Genomic DNA, 18,007 nt, shown 5'->3' on the forward strand with positions numbered 1-18,007 from the left:
AGGCCCCGGCTGGCTGAAAGCAGGTATCTGGGGTTTAGCTTCTATAATTGAAACATTGTTGCTTTTGGAGCTGTTGCTTCAGCTCAGAGCCGGGCCGTGGCAGGCGGGGAACCTTGGCTTCCTCCATCACTGGAGCAAGCAAGCCTCACGTTCGCTTCAGCTGTGTGGCTGCTGGCCGCCATCTTGGTTGGCAGTTAATTTGCATATCACCATGATTAGCCAATGGGAAGTGTAGTGGAGGTACGGTTAATTACCCTATTTGTCTATTATTAGATAGGATTGGTTAAGAGTTGTTTTGTGGCCGAACATGTGTTCTATCTTAGAGAATGTTCCAGATACAGATGAGAAAAATGTAATCTGCTGTTGTTGGGTAGAATAGAATGTATGTGTTTTTAGGTCCAATTGATATGTAGTGTTTGTTTGTTAATCCTTACCCAAGGATATTTTCCCACTGAATTTTAGAGATAGTGGACGGGAGGGGGAGAGACAAAGAGAGAAACATCATGTGAGAGAGACACATGGATTGGTTGCCTCCTGTAGGGCCCAACCAGGGCCGGGGGATCGAGCTTGCAACCAAGGTATATGCCCTTAACTAGAATCAAACCTGGGACTCTCCAGTCCACCGGCTAGGGCTGATATATAGTGTATTTTTAAGTCCTCTGTTTCCTTAATGACCTACTCTCTAGTTACAGTAGGTTCTTGGGTTACGTCGGAGATCTGTTCCTATGGCGCGATGTAACTTGATTTTGGCCGTAAGTCGGAACCCACCTACATAAGCACCCACGTCATTCACATGGAGCACATACACAGCAGTAATCAAGTGAACCAGTAAAAAAAATTTAAAAGAAAGATAACAATTCCTGACCTTTTCTTGTGGTAAGTAAACAAAATAAAACATAAAGCGCATATGTACATACGTCAAAATGACGGAACTTTTTTTTTTTAAATAAATGGAAGATGGCGACGTAACCACAAAATGTAACCATGAAACAACATACATCAAGTCCAATGTAACCCGAGGACCGTCTGTATATCTATAACTGAAAGTCAGGTATCAAAATCTACTATTGTTGTGTTGCTATTTTTCCCTCAGTTTTGATCAATGATTGCATCATATATTTGGCAAAGTATTTGTAATCTATATATATAAAAGCCTAAACAACCGCTGACTGGCCAGTAGCTATGATGCACACTGACCACTAGGGGGCAGACGCTCAATGCAGGAGCAGAAACCACAGGCATGGAAACATGTAACAGACTGATGAATCTCAGAGGGAAGGGAGGAGGGGGGAAGGTGAGAAGAGTTTAACCAAAGGTCTTATATTAGAGGCCCAGTGCACGGATTTGTGCACAGGTGGGGTCCCTCAGCCTGGACTGCGGGGATCAGGCCGAAACTGGCTCTCCAACATCCCTGAGGGGTCCCGGATTGCAAGAGGGCGCAGGCCAGGCCGAGGGATCCCACTGGTGCACGAATCCATGCACCAGGCCTTGGCCTCTAGTAATAACATAAACAGCCTGGAATCAAAATATTTTCCCTAAACAATAGCTATAGTAAGGAATAAAAAGATAGAAGGATATATACAAATGATAGGATTTTGGTGGTTTTTATCAATTTAGCTATATTCTATAATTTATAAAAGTTTAATAAAAAAAGTTTTTTAAAAGATCTATGTACAGTACAGTATTATAAACTAACTCCCGAGCTACTGAATTTTCATATTGTATCTGAGTTTTTATAAAGACTAAGATATAGAACAAATAGCATTTAATTTCTATTTAAATTCTTTGTTTCTTCATCTTAGATTAGTAGAATTTCAATGTTAAAAACTTTCCATATCAGGCCTGCCTGAACAATCCAGGCAAATCAGGATCAGCTGTGTCCTCTTTATACTCTCTCCCCAATTTATATATAATTAATTTGATTATAATTATACAACAAAAAATAATAAAAATGTCAAAGTAATTTACTCTTAGCTGTTCACATATTTTTGTATAAAACACATATTCATCATACCAAAGAAGTTACAAATAAACCTTAACACACATTTTTTGGGAAACTGTTTCACAAGTTTAATTATTTGATATGTCTTGGGGCTTATATCTATTTTGTACAAATGACTGATTCTGACCTCATTTTCTGGTTTAAAATATATCAAGGTTATTTTATATGCATAATTAATTCAATCATTCAAGCTAAATAAAATAGTTTTTTAAGTGGTAGATTCTTATAATGCAGTCACTGTTGGCAAAATGGTTAAATTGGTAACTCAGGCCAGATTTTCTTCAAAAGGAAGGATACGATACTATTTTTAAAAATAAAATTCTATAAATATACTGAGATAAACATTCTTATTTGGAGATTTTACACTTGAGTCTTAGAGACAATTATTATTTTTTAAGTTTTTAAAGCTGACCATCTGGCCATGTTTTCAGCATCATGATAATATAAATAATAATAAAGAACTATGTGCTTTACACGTGTTAAATCCTATGGAATATTTAAGACATATCCTTCCTTTTTCTTTTTAACACACCTTTGTTTTTTTTTAAATTATTATTTATTTATTTATTTATTGTCTAAAGTTTTACATATGTCTCCTTTTTCCCCCACTTGACCGGCCCCCCTTCCAGCCATTCCCACCCCAGGCAAGCCCCCACTGCCCCAGTGTCTGTGTCCACTGGTTATGGTAATATGCATGCATACAAGTCCTTTGGTTGCTCTCTAACCACCCCACCTCCCCTGCCATCTGTCTCTGGATCTACTCTTATTCATCAAATTATGTTGATTATTATATTCCCACATATGAGTGAGATCATGTGATATTTATCTTTCTCTGAGTGGCTTATTTTGCTTAGCTCTCCAGTTCCATTAATGCTGTTGCAAATGGTAAAAGTTCCTTCCTTTTTATAGCAGCGTAATATTCCATTGTGTAGATGTACCACAGTTTTTTAGTCTACTCATCTGCTGATGGGCACTTACTAGTAGGTTGTTTTTAAATCTTAGCTATTGTAAATTGTGCTGCTATGAACATAGGGGTGCATATATCCTTTCTGATTGGTGTTTCTGGTTTCTTGGGATATATTCCTAGAAGTGGGATTACTGGGTCAAACGGGAGTTCCATTTTTAACTTTTTGAGGAAACTCCATACTGTCTTCCACAGTGGCTGCACCAGTCTGCATTCCCACCAGGAGCACACGAGGGTTCCTTTTTCTCCATATCCTTGCCAGCACTTGTCGTTTGTTGATGAGACAATTATTAATCACAATCGATATCTAAATGTTTTACTAAGAGTAGAAAATTTTTATAGACCTATAAATTTGTTTAGATTCCAAATCCCATATAATAATAATGTCTTTCCACCTTCATAAATTGTAACAAAGGTAGGCACGTTTCAAAAGTAAACAAAATTTCTCAAATACTGAAGATACGTAATAAAAGAGAATATGTATGTTAAATCTTATGTAAAACAAATATTAGTTAACACTTACTGGACATAGTAGAGAAACCCTTAGGCTGGTTGTAGCTATTTCACTGTCTGGATCCGCAGTCAATTTCTCTTTAACTGGCATTCATTGAAGAGAAAACAAACACAACAAGTTTATGAAAGATACATCATTAATGCAATATAAGAAAAAGAACTTAAAATGAGGAACCTTTAAAAAAAAAAAAAAGCAACTAGCCCTGGCCTTTGTGGCTCAGTTGATTGAGCACTGTCCCTTGCACTGAAAGGTTGGACTCTTGGTCAGGGCACATACACCCAGGGTTCCAGGTTTGATCCCCAGTCGGGATGCATACAGGAGGCAACCGATTGATGTTTCTTTCTCATACTGACCTCTCTCTCAATACAAAACATATCTTTTTTAAGAAGGAACTAGGAATAATCTGTTCAATTAATTTCCAATCAACTGAATGAAAATATAAAAAGTATATGGTTTATAATTTCTACAATGAACAAAGGAAGGAAAAACAATAGTATATCTATAGACTGACTGCATTTCCTGTAAGTTTCCTATTTCTCATCCACAGAGCAAAAACTGCATTGCAGCTAGAATATAAAGGAAATTCTATAAAAGGTTGACATATTCAACTGGTGGCAGGCCCTTTTTATTTTATAACTTTTTTATTTTAAATTACGATCAATATTATTTTAAAATAAATTAATAGGTACTACAAAATTAACATTTATAAGTTTTCCCAAAGCTCAGATAACACAAATATTGTTTACAAACATCATTCCGAGGATCAATGCTCTAACTACTGAGCAACACCTGTCAGGGCAGTAATTTTGCTTTTAATGGCTATTCTGTTACTAAGTCTAATATAACAAGGACTTCAATACTTGGAAACCTAATGCATATGTTTCTTGTAAAAGCCACAACTTAGAACTTCAATTAAACTTTAACAGGGAAGTGAGACTAGACATGCCTCAATGTAACATTCCAATAACTTTAGAACTATTCCACAATAATTTTGAAGTCTTTGTGTAGAAGGAGGTGTTCCACATTGAGTGGCTGTGTACATAGGCAATCACAGAATTTCAGAGCTGTGGTATAACTAAGTGTGTCCAAGTAGTTAACATATAGTAAAGAAAAAGGGGAGAGGAAAAGTACTCAGACAAAGAAGAATGACTTCAGAGTAGGTATCTGTGTGCTGAAAACCATTTATGGGAATTAAGAATCCTGCCTTTATTTAACACGGTGATCATAAAGACTGGATTTTTTCTTTTAGATGGTCCAAATCTTAGATATTCCATCCAACTGTCTCCATAAATCATTGGATCTCAGCTAAGACGTACATCAGAACTACCTATAGGGCTTTATAACTTATAATTTCCCACTGAATCAAAATGGGAAAGAGAGATACCAATGGAGAGTTTTTTAAAAGCTATAGATGTAATTCTGATGTCAAACTAAAAGTAATTTCATGGCCTGGCAATTTCAAATTTTAAATCTATATAACTCATAGGCTGCCTCAGAGTAGAAAGGTCATAAAATCCCTAGGTTTTAGTGTGTAAAATATGGTTGTCACATCACTTGTGCTAATATCATATGTACTAGTAAATTATAAAAAGTATGACTTTCCTATTATAGACCTAATCTTAGTCAACTCTTTTTTATAAAGGTACATTTAACAAATAATATCTTTTTAAGGATAGCAAATAACTGTCACAAAATAAACATGCAAATGGAGTTCTAATGTTATCACCAACCATTCTGTATGCCTTCACCAAACATCCCTCCAGCACCCACCATACACACAGCAGTGGGAACATTAATTGACTTTGAATTTTGTCTATTTAAACTTCCACTTAAATGAAGAAATAGTATAGATCATAATATCAGCTTTATGTAAAACAAAGTTCAGTGTTTAGCAATTTGAAAAGAAACTAAAACAGGAGAGGCAACCTGAGGTAGTGGTAAAGCTAACATCTAAAGCCAGCCTAGTTTAGAATTCAAGCCTTAGTCAAGTCATTCAATCTCTCTGTGCCTCTGATTCATCATCTTGTAAATATGAATAATAATAATCCCTCATAACACTATTTTAAGGATTGAGTTAACATACATAAAAATGCTTTAAAATAATCTAACATCATACTCAATAAATATTAGGTATTGTTATTTAAAACAAAATGTGATTTGCATGTTCACTTGCTATCAGAGGCGGGATAATTTCCTGAAATTATTTTAGAATCAGGTTGTCAATTTTATTTTAAAATTAAAAAAAAAAAAAAGCTTTGTCTTTCACCTTTGCCATTATAAACTCAATCTGAGCCAATCCTTCCATGTAAAGATACTTTTAAAGATTTTACTAAGATCTTGACTAGATTAAATTTAACCTACAGATCACTTTGGAGAGAACTGACATCTCCCCAATAAAATGAGTACTCTGATCCACTAACATGGTACACATCTATATATTATTCAGGTCTTATTTTATCTTATTGATTTGTAGAGAGAAAGGAAGGGAGAGGGAAAGAAAGAAGAGAAACATCAATGTGAGAGAGAAACAGCAACGTGAAACATCCCACTGGCTGCCTCCCACACGCCCCGCCCCTTATGGAGGATTGATCCTGAAACCTGGGCATGTGCCCTGACCAGGAATCAAACCACCAAACTTTCAGTGCATGGGCTGACACCCAACCAACTGAGGCATACTGGCCAGGGCTATTCAGGTCTTATTTTAATTTCAGCATCATTTTGTAGTGTTCAGCATACAAATCTTATACATATTTTGTGCAATGTATCTGAAGTATTTCATATTTTTGGATGTTACAGTAAATTCTTTTTTGAATTTCAATTTCCTATTGTTTACTGCTAGTAGAAGTACAATTTATTTTTATAAATCGATCATGTACTCTGCAACCTTGCTAAATTTAGTTCTAGCAAATTTTTGTTGATTCTTCAGGATTTTTTTTTTATATAGATAATGAAGTCATCTTCAAATAAAGAAAATAGTTATTTATTAATTTCTAATCTGAATTCTTCTCTTTTCTTGCCTTATTGTGCTTGCTAGAATCTCGTGGGTAATGCTGAACTGAAGTATTAAGATCAGATATCCTTGCCTTGTTTCCGATAGAGGTAAAGCATTTAAGTTTTTCACTATTAACTATGATATTAAAGGCTTTTTATAAATAGCCTTTATTACACAGAAACAATCCCCTTCTCATTCTATTTTGCTGAGATTTTTATTAGAATGGATACTGAATTTGACCAAATGCCTTTCCTGCACCTATTAATTAAGATGATCATATGATCTTTTTCTTTTTTAAGTTTGTTGAGAAGGTGAATTATACTGGCTGATTTTTATTTTATTTTATCATTTCTGGGACTGATTTTGGAATGTTATATCAACCTACTATTCCTGGAATAAGCTCTATTGGGTGACTATGTATTATCTTTTCTATATTGGACTAAGGCTAATTAAATGGAGGAAAAGATAGTCTTTTCAACAAATGTTGAAACAACTGCATCTCTATATAGGGAGAAATGATCCTTACCCTGGATCATATACAAACATTAACTTAAAAAGCACAAACTATAAAAAGAAATGGACAAAAGATTTGAATAGACATATCATCAAAGAAGCTAAAAGATGGCAAATGAACATATGAACAGATGTTTAACATCATTAATCATTAGGAAAATGCAAATTAAAACTCAAATGAGATACCAACTACACTCTGACCAGAATGGCTAAAATCAAAGCAGTCTGACAATACAAAGTGCTAGTGAGGATTAGAAACAACTCAAAAATCTCATATATCATTGGTGGGAATGCAAAAATAGTATATAAACTTTATAAGACACTGCTAATCTGTTTTCCATACACTTATATGACTCAGAAATCCCAGATCTAAATATTTACCCAAAAGAAATAAAAATGTATATCTACAAAACTGGGATATCCATATTCAAAATATAAGTGTTTTAGCAGCTTTATTCATGACAGTGCAAAACTGGAAACATCTAAATGTAAATCAACTGATAAATGAATGAACAAATTATGGTACACATAAAGAGGAAAATCTACATGGATGAACTTCAAAAGCATTACACTAAGTGAAATAAGCCAGACAAAAAAGGGTACATAAAGGTGCATGCTGTAGCACTTCAAATATTTGACATTCTGTAAAAGATAATACTACAGACACAGAAATCACATCACTGGATTATGAGAACCAGATAAGGGAATGAGATGGACTGCAAAGAGCCACAGGGGAGGAGCTTTCTGTGGTGGAGGATGTTCTATATTTTGATTGTGACAGTGGTTCATGATAGCATAAATCTGTCAAATTCATCAAACTGTCCACTTAAAAAGGTGAATTTTTACTGTTTGTAAACTATACTTCAATTCTATATAATAAAAGGCTAATATGCAAATTGTCCCCTCAACTGGGAGTTCGACCGGGAGTTTAACAGGGAGTTCAACCAGGGGGTGGGTTGGGCTGGCCAACCACCCACGGCCCCTACCCCCCCCGCTGGCTCGACCCGATCAGCCCCAATAGGGGCAGGCTGGCCGGACCCCACCCATGCACGAATTCATGCACCGGGCCTCTAGTACTTCAATAAACGTAACTGAAAGAAAGGGGGGAAATTACTATGTTAAATTTAATCACAGCAAAGTATGGAGGAAAAATAAAGTAAGTATTGTTATTCTTTGTGGGCAAGGAAATAAAAAATAAAAACAAGACATAATATCCTGCTGTATCAACCAAAACATGAGAAGTCTTTGGAAGTTTTAAAGTTTTTTTGTATCACTATGAATTGCAGTGGTAACAGTATTTCATTATGTGACCTATATACTAACGTTACAGGTAGACACATTTAAAATTAACCTTTTACAAATTCCTGTTGTCACAAACTATGAGAGTTAGCTCCTAGTCACAAGTGGCTATTTTTAAATTTAAATTTAGTAAAATTTAAAATTCAGTTCCTCAGCTGCACTAGCCACATTTCAAGTGCACAATAGCCACATGCTGCTGGTGGCTACCATATGGGACAGTACAAATGTAGAACATTTCCAGCATCACAGATTGTTCTATTAGGCAGTGCTGTACTAGGTTTGTTTTCTAAAAATAATTTCTATCCTTTCTTAATATTAGATTATTTTATATTCATCCTTTTAGAATTTTAAGGCTGGAAACAACTGATGATATTAATCCAATATTTCATTTTATAGGCAAGGAAACAGAGGTATGGAGACCTGATTTTTACTGTAGATCTCTTTTTACAGTTTACATCAACAAAAATCTGAGGATCTACTATGTGCCTGGCACTGTGTGAAGCATTAGGAATTCAAGAAAAATAAGATTAAATTCCTGCTGAAAGGAACTCATGGTCTAGTAGGGAGTAAAGGTGCTGACGGAAATATGTTTGGAAAGCCAGCTACAAGTCAACTCATCTACTCTGGGGGTCCTGAGATACCTTATGGAAAAAGTGAAGCATCACGGATAACTGAAATTAGGCAAAAGAGGCAACAGGGAAGTTTTGAAGCATAGAGAACAATACTGCCAAAGCCGTGGGGAAAAAGAAAAGAACTCAGTATTTTTAAATATAAAGTACAAGACGAAAAGTGAACACAGATGACATTGGAAAGTACTAAGTAGGTGCCACACCCTGGAAAGCTGCATATGTCACGCTAACGAAGTTGGACTTTAATTCCATTGGTGTTAAGAAGAAATGAATTGCAAAGGAATAATGGTAGGATTAGATCTGTATTAATCACTTAGGTTACTACCAGAAGAGACATGAAGAGGAGCCAAGAAAGGAGAGGAATATGTTACTTAAGAAAAGGTATTTATTTTTTAATAATGATAGTTTGTGTATGTGCCTTTTTCTCCCTCCCCCCCATATATTTTTATTGATTTCAGAGAGGAAGGGAGAATTAGAGAGAGATAGAAACATCAATGATGGGAGAGAATCATTGATTGGCTGTCTCCTACATGCCCCACACTGGGTATTGAGCCCACAACCTGGGCATGTGCCATTAACCAGAATCGAAGCTGGGCCCCTTCAGTCTGCAGGCCAACTCTCTATCCACTGAGCCATACTGGCTAGGGCTAAGAAAAGGTTTTTAAAATAAAAGCAGAATATGAGAGCTTAAATAAGAACAGGGAGAGAGAAAAGACAGATTTGAGAAACATTTAGGGTATAAGTTTGAGAGAACTTGGTGAGATCAGTTTTAAACACTTGAAATTGAAAAACCAGTAGAATGTTTCTGTGAAGGCTGTTACCTATACATATCTATATTTGAAATTCAAGGGAAGGTCTGGGGTGAAGATATGTATTTGGGAATTGGTGCTAGTTTAAACCATAAGAGTGGATGATATAATTATCTCTAGGGAAAGTATGTACGAAAGTTGACCAAGAATGAAACCCCAGAGAAAACAAACATTTAGCATGCTTCCCTTAAGAGAATCCATTGAAGACAAGTATTGAGAAGTAACACTCAGAGAAGAGAATTCCAAGCAGAAAGTGGTTGATATGAAACACACACAAAAATATCCAAGAACTAAAAAGATAAAATTTAGCAATCAGATGGTTTAGCAATCAGGTGGTTTGTGATATCTACCAGAGCTGTTTCAGTGGAAGGATGAGAATTAAAAGATCACAATGGGTTGCCCTGGCCAGTGTGACTCAGTTAGAGCATCATCCCGTACACTGAAACAAAAAGTTGCAGGTTTGATCCCTGGTAAGGGCACATGCCTGGGTTGTGGGTTCGATCCCCAGTTAAGGTAGGTGCAGGCAACCAATCGATGTTTCTCTCCCCCTTCCCCTCTCTCTAAAATTATTAAAAGATAACAATGTGTTACAGTGAGGAGGTAGAAAGAGCAAGTGCATATTACTCGTTGAAGAAACTAGAATGAGAATAGAAGGAACCCAGAACTCTATGAAAAGAACTTGACAGGAAAGGTTGACAGGAAGAGCCTATAGAGAGGAACTGAAAAAAAGTACAAGACAGAGAGCAGTTAACCTAGAAATCCCCTTGGCCTCTCCTTTTTCTTCACTCCTCACATGTAATCCACCATTTCTACCCTTCAACATTTCTCAAACTGTCAACTTTTCTCTACTTCCACCATCAGTACCTTTTTAAGAAACTATCATCTCTTATCTGTGCAATAGGTTCCTAACTGGCCTCACTCTATCAGCCGTGCCCCTCTTCAATTCAGTCGTCAAAGTGATCTTTTTATTGCCCACATCTGATGTCACTCTGCTTAAAAATCCTTTAAGGGTTTTCTATCATCTATCTTTCTACCACCTACATGACTTCACCCCATGGCTATCTCTCTGGCCACTCTCCTCCTCTGTTCTCTACACTCCAGCTCCACTGGCCTTGTCTCTTGGCATATCCCCCTCCCAACCTGGAGCATAATTCCTCCTCATCCTTATAATCTTGCATTAAACCTCACAGCACCAGAGAGGATATGTTCTGTTGTTACCTCCAGAGTTCCCTGTCGTTCTTCTTTAAGGCACATGTCTCAACTATTAATTCATTAATGACTTATGCAATCATTTAATTCTGACTTTCCTCCCACCAGACTGCTAACTTCTGGGGGATGCAGAAGCTGTGTCTTGCTTAATGCTATATTCTCCTGTGCCTGGAACATAGTAGACCCTTAATATTCTTCTTGAATGAGAAGAATGAATAAAAATTAACTTTGAGCCCGGATGGCATAGCTCAGTGGTTGAGCGTTGACCTATGAATCAGGAGATTACAGTTTTATTCCCAGCACCAATGTCCGGGTTGCGGGCTCGATCCCCAGTGTGGGGCGTGAAGGAGGCAGCTGATCAATGATTCTCTCTCATCATCGATGTTTCTATCTCTCTCTCACTCTCCCTTCCTCTCTGAGATCAATAAAAATATATTTTAAAAAATTAACTTTGAGCAGGAAAAGGGACATTTCCTCTTGAGACTGAAGAAAATAAAGTAAGGCTGGGTACAGGTGCAAATACGTTGAAAAGTAGTTATGGTGGCATTAAGTAAGGAAGAGATGGGCAGTTTAGAGAATTCACATTTTGCAGTTCCAATTTTTTTGCTTTGGCAGGTGCTGAGAGGAGAGAAAGAATAGTATTTGAGTCAAGTACTGTCAAGGTATAAAGTGACTGCTGAAAGGAAGTGAGAGAGGAAAATTGGAACTTGACTAAGAATGAGTAAACAACTGTTTTTGTGATAGTTATTTCCAAAAGGTGGAAACTACAATACAAAAATTTGCTAAATCAACTGAATGAAGGATGGATTTCTCTGTGAAAGGTCTAAATACTATCAACTTTATTCTTTTAAGAACGTAATAGTGTCTGATTTGACTATTAAAACTTTGCCAGTAGAATTTATTGATAAAATTAAGAGTCACTTGCCAGCCAGTGTGGCTCAGTGGTTGAATGTGGACCCATGAACCAGGTCACTGGTTAGATTCCATGTCAGGGCACATGCTTACGTTTGTGGGCTCAATCCCCAGTAGGGAGGCACGCAGGAGGCAGCTGATCGATGTTCACTTACCTTTTTGTGTTTCTACCTCTCTTTCCCTCTCCCTTCCTCTCTCTCTAAAAATCAATAAAAACATATTTTTAAAAAGAGTGACTCATATTTATAAGTAACTTGATTCTTCAAAAATATCTGAGAAACCTGCCAACATTTTCTTCTGTCAAGTTATTTTACGTAATCTTTTAATTACACAATTAATTTGTTAGGAAAGTTATAAAGGCAAACAGATAGCATAAAGGCAAACAATCTGCTCTCTGGTTTCTTAAAATAAATGTCTTATTGGTGGGATCCAAATGAATGTTTTTTGGTTCGCTAGGCCAGTAAGGTAAGATATGAACTGCCACAAAAATCCTACCCAATCTGCAAGTACACTTCACTCCTTCAGTATTGTATCAGAGATTAAATAAATAGCCTTTGAATTAAGCAGCTTTTGCTGCTAACAGCTACTTTTCCAGAAAATAAGGTAATTCTGGGCTCACCTTCCCTCCAGGTGGTGCTCCAGCTCCAAGTTGAGAGCTTGAGCAGAGACAGCTCGTCTTATTATTAAACTAGAGGCCTGGTGCACGAAATTCGTGCAGGGGCGGAGGGTTTCCCCTCAGCCCAGCCTGCACCCTCTCCAATCCAGGACCCCTTGGGGGATGTCCGACTGCCTAACCGCTCACCTGCTAGCCTGATCACCCCTAACCCCTGTGCCTGCCTGCCTAATCACTCCTAACTGCTCCCCTACCGGCCTGATCGCCCCTAACCACCTCTGCCTCGCCCCGCACCCAGGACCCAGGATTCCCTCCTCCAGCCAGCCGCAGGCACCCAGGACCCGGGCCAGCTTCAGCCGCAGGGGACCATGGGGCAGGCAGCTTGTCCCTCTCCCAGGCTGCAGCCTGCTGGTCCCCATTCCTCTCTCGCAAGCTCATCTGTGCCTGGCTGGTCCCCATTCCTCTCTCCCCAGTGTTGAGTGTTTGAGCCATTATGGCGTGATGACCATGTGCATATTAGCTCTTTATTATATAGGATATAACAACTTGGTCTGCCTTATGTCTTGGTATTACCTTTTCCACACCTCATTCCAGAATACTTTCTGACTAGATGAAATACTAGCACTATGTGGCCAATACAAAGATTCTCTGTAGAATGACTAGGAATGGACTTCAGCAAGAGTGTAAAAAAGAATTCTTCTCTTGTTCTCTTTCAAAACAGGTCTCTGATCCTTCTTTTTGAGGATCTTTGAGGATCCCCCACTATCTCCTTGTCCCTGACAAATGGTGGCTTCCACTCCCCGAGACCCCATGCCATTGCTATCATTCCAGTTCTCCAATGCCTGTCAAGGAATGCCTCCTGAGGCATTAGCAAAAGTGTGCTTCTCTTGACTCAGGATTATTTGCCTTTTTATTTATTATAAATATATTTTTATTGATTTTTAGAGAGGAAGGTAGAGGGATAGAGAGATAGTAACATCAATGAGAAACATCACTGATTGGCTACCTCCTGTAGGCCCTCTCTAATGGGGATGGATCCCACAATGGGGGCATGTGCCCTGACTGGGAATCAAATCGGTGACCTCTTGGTTCATGGGTCAACCAACACTCAATCACTGAGCCACACCAGCTGGACTATTTGCCTTTTTAAAAAGCCCCTTTAATACAGAAAAATCCTTCAATGAACTATTGTAGATATACTGATATTCAGAGGAACTGGGATCTTTACTCTGGCATAGAAACAGGTTAGCAAGAAAACATAAAAGCTATGTATGCCACAAAGGGAAATAGAGGAAAGATGGCCTTAACTACTTTACTTTTTTCCACCAGAGTGTCCCTAACTACAATCTGATAGTGGGCTTCATTAATTAATTTTCATCAAGAATCCTCAAAGGGTAACAATCTCACTCCTGTCTGCGAAAGTTTTGCTCCTTCAGCACCCAGCCCATTCCCAAATCCATCCATGAAAACTCTATCTTTCACAAAGAAGATAATAAAGGAAGATCTCTGTTCACCTCTTTGGAAAGGCTGCCAAACTCTGGTCTTAACCCTTAAAAATTGAGGCCAGAACAGTCAATTTGCAGGCCTTACTATATTTCAAATTCAACATGACAAAATGAACCATCTCATTATTCATTATCTATGAGCCCAGACTTTGAAGGGGTCTTTGAAACCATGTGGTACAAACCTCTTGTTATACATGAAGAATATGAGACTCACAGCAGAACCTATTTCATTATCATTTCTACAACCCACTGACTCTCTTTTCACTTTGTTAATGCAGGGATGTGGTTACTAGATATCCCTGCACATTATTCCTAGGTAAACCTTAAATATAAAATAATTCTCATGAAATACATGCAAAGATTTCCTTCACATCACCTATAATTCCTTAAACATTTACTTAATGAAGTTTTAGGAAAATATTCTTTCACGTACTGATTTTACAAAGTTAATTTTAAGATCAGTAAAATACAGAAAAATATAGATCATGACAAAGATATTAAATGAGTACTCAAGTCTGGATTTGTGCTAGCTCACAAAACAAGGTTTTCAGTTTTTTTTAATCTTCTATGATAAGCTCTAATAAAAATAAAAAAACAGACCCTAAAATTTCTTGAGTTGAGAATATACTACTCTAACCTTTATCAAAAGAGTTCAGCTGCACAAATGAAATAAGTTTATTATACGTACTTAAAGCTCTAGAATGATCCGGGTTCCTTATTCCCTTTGCTCGCAACCTCTGAAGAAGAACTGTTGAGGACAACTGTTTTACAAGATAGACTGCCATGGAATAGTTCTGGAAAAAAAAAGATGTAGAACACAAACAACATATGTAAGTAAATAGAACATCTATTTTAATCCCACAGTGATAGGGGAAGAAAACTAATACTTGTTAAAACACCTACTGTGTGTCATACACTATCTTAGATGTTCTCATGAACAGTAATTCATTTAATCCTAACCAAAAAGCTGCTGAGGTGGTGATAAAACTACTCTGATGGAGGAGGAAAGTGAAGTGTAGAGAAGTAAAAGAACTTGCTCTAATTTTGCAACTTTCAAGTGATAAAGCCAGGTCTCTCATGCTTCTATATTAACTGACTACTTATGCTTGAAGCTAATCAATTTAAAGCGCTTATATAAACTAACACCAAGCCTGGCTGGTGTGGTCAGTGGTTGAGCTTCAACCCAGGAACCAAGAGGTCCTGGTTTGATTCCCAGTCAAGGCACATGCCTGGGTTGTGGGCTCGATCCCCGGTGGGGGCTGTGCAGGAGGCAACCAATCATGACTTCCTTTCTCATCAATGTTTCTATCTCTCTATCCCACTCCCTTCCTCTCTAAAAATCAATAAACGTATATTAAAAATAAAATTAACCAACACCAATACGGCGTGTCAAAGTCATCATGAACCATAATTAGAAGGTAATAGATCTATGTAAAATACTGCTTATTTTAAAAATTACAAATTTTTAAAATCTATTTCTATTTAAACTCTCTCCACGCCTTTACCTATTCTTCAAAACATCCTACTTGGTTCATTATCACAACAAGCAGAGGGAATATTAAATATTTTCAACAAGTAGCTGCTAGTTTGGGAAATGAACAGATGAATATCCATTACCTGCAAATGGACCACCCAGATAAGGAAGAAGGAAAGGGGGACAAAGAAAATAGTTAATCAACAAGCCAAGGCAGAGTGAAGGGCATGTGATTGGGTAAGAGGAAGAAAAAAGGGCTGAGGCTTATGAAGGGTAAGAAAGATAAATGAGAAGGCCCACTTCCCATTTGATGTTGGAATCAAGAGTAAGATCAACAGATTTGGAAAGAAGCAAAAGAAAAAATAGTTACTGCCATCTTCTACCTTACACTTACAGTTTTCAAAGCACTAAACATATCTACTTCATTTCAACCTTGCAGAAGGACTATAAGAAATCAGTAAGGTAAGTATATTTCTAAGTGAAGGGTTGAAACAGAGGCACAAAAAGGTAAGTCATCTGCTCATGCTCATGCATCTGCCTGGTGAAAGAGCTGGCACTTAGCAACCAAGAGGAAAGACTAGGGATGTCAGGAGAATGGACTTAATAGCCAAGGCCAGTCTACTTCTCCACAGTTCTTGCTTTCACAAACCCTGTTTGCTTTGACTCTCTTAACCTGGCCCAAAGTACAATTCAACTTTCAGTTACTTCCACAGTTTTAAAAACGCTTTCCCTAACTCTTTGGCAACAATTAGAGCTCAGAAATCTACCCATGTTCACATGTTACACATGTTCTGGGGGGAAAGATGAAGTGTCAAAGCTAACTTAACTTTCTTTACTAAATTTAAAAATTAATGAGGAACAAGTAACCTTAAAAGCTGCCTACATTTTAAGCACACAACACAGCAATCTAATATTAAATTAAACAGCTTCTTTTAGGGGAAAAAATCCTTATTCGCCTTTATTATTTATTTAACTAATGTTTCAAGTATGATAGAAACTAGAGCAGTGGTTCTGAACCTTGGCTGCACATTAGAATCACCTGGGAATCTTTTTAAAATCCTGATTTCTGGGCCTCGTCCTCCGGAAATTCTGTTTCTTTGTTACTAATGTTGTGGCCTCACCCCATAACAAAGAAACAGAATTTCCGGAGGATGAGGCCCAGAAATCAGGATTTTAAAAAGATTCCCAAGTGATTCTAATGCACAGCCAGGGTTGAGAACCACTGAACTAGAGAAATGCCAATTAACACTGTGAAATTATATACTGACAGCTTGAATCTTCAGAACTAAGGATTCCCCTAGGCTTTATATAAAATTTTAGAGAAAGATCAAGTAGAAACCACAACTACAAGTTCAGTGAAAAGGTATGCTCACTCTAGTTGAAACATGTACCCAAATAAGAAAGAAAGAAAAAAAAGCAGCAGCAATAGCAAAAATAACATCAGGTATTAACAAATGCCACTTGAACTGATAACATGGAATTAAAACTTATACCACATGAAAGAAATTCAGTAGTAACCCCCCCACCCCAAAACTTAACTGTGGCACAGTATCTCTTCTATGTAGATATTATTCCCACTAGCCCTTCAAAGTACTACCTAACTCCAACTATTGCATTACACTGATGTTTTTGTCAAATGCTTTTTAAAAGTCTTCAAAACTGTCTATCAAGTTCATAGGATATTTTCGCCATCTATAATAATAAAAGTGTAATATGCTAATTAGACCGGACAGTCTTCCAGATGACTTTGCAGATAAAGCTGGGGCTGCCAGGAAAGCCCGGGTCCTGGGTGCCAGAGGGAAGCTGGAGCCGGCACCTGGGGGAATGAAGGCTGACTCTTGCACAAATTTCATGTATCGAGCCTTTAATAATTAACATGTAATCTACTCCATTAAGTGCTCTTTATACCAGTATCTAAATAACTTCTCTATAATAAGCATTTAATAAATAAATGCTAAATGTAATGACTACCTGGCGTACGATAAGAAGTTACAATAGAGTATCTTTATAAGTTGAATTAAGACTAGTGATTGAAAAACAACCTAAATTATCTTTTGGGCTTTGAAAAAGAATAATTTTCTTTCAACATTTTACTTCAAAACAAAGATTTCCAACATGTAGATGGGGGTCTTACACAAGGTCTTACACCTTGCATGGTGGACCTTCACCTTGCATGGTGGACCTTCAAATCACTGAAAATACTGTCTACTACCTGAGTATGGAAGGCTCAGAGGTATCTATCTCCTCCCTCTGCTAGTGTTACATATCAGCAACCACATTTCCCTTCTCTCCCACAGTGTCAGCCTTGTGTATAGTTCACTCTAAACACCCTGGTGTTTACTACACTTCCTTGCTAGATTATCCTTTTCACACAGAGAAAAAACAAACATTTCAATATCCTCTTCGAAAAGGGAGACAAAAAAGGGAAACCCCAGGGTACATTAGAAGTAAAATATTTTAAAATTTTCAGAAAACCTAATGACATTAATTAGGCAAAGGAAACAAATATAACCATGACAGATGTAAAAAAAAAAAAAAAAAAAAAAAAAAAGGTTTTGATAAAATTCAAAAT

At 37.2% G+C, this 18,007-nt stretch overlaps 1 protein-coding gene across 2 annotated transcripts in view; it reads right to left on the reverse strand.

The window, feature by feature from the left end:
• The window catches only part of PIAS1 (protein inhibitor of activated STAT 1), a 137,755-nt gene that overhangs the window by 23,586 nt on the left and 96,162 nt on the right, over positions 1 to 18,007 (reverse strand). For both annotated transcript variants that reach the window (XM_081113373.1, XM_081113374.1), the window contains exons 7-8: positions 14,650 to 14,755; positions 3,490 to 3,563 (exon numbers count right to left, since the gene is read on the reverse strand). In XM_081113373.1, the coding sequence (XP_080969499.1) occupies positions 3,490 to 3,563; positions 14,650 to 14,755 (180 nt within the window). The remainder of the gene's footprint in view (positions 1 to 3,489; positions 3,564 to 14,649; positions 14,756 to 18,007) is intronic.

Source organism: Myotis nattereri (genome assembly GCF_964212035.1).
Source record: "Myotis nattereri genome assembly, chromosome: 1".
Taxonomy (NCBI): Eukaryota; Metazoa; Chordata; class Mammalia; order Chiroptera; family Vespertilionidae; genus Myotis; species Myotis nattereri.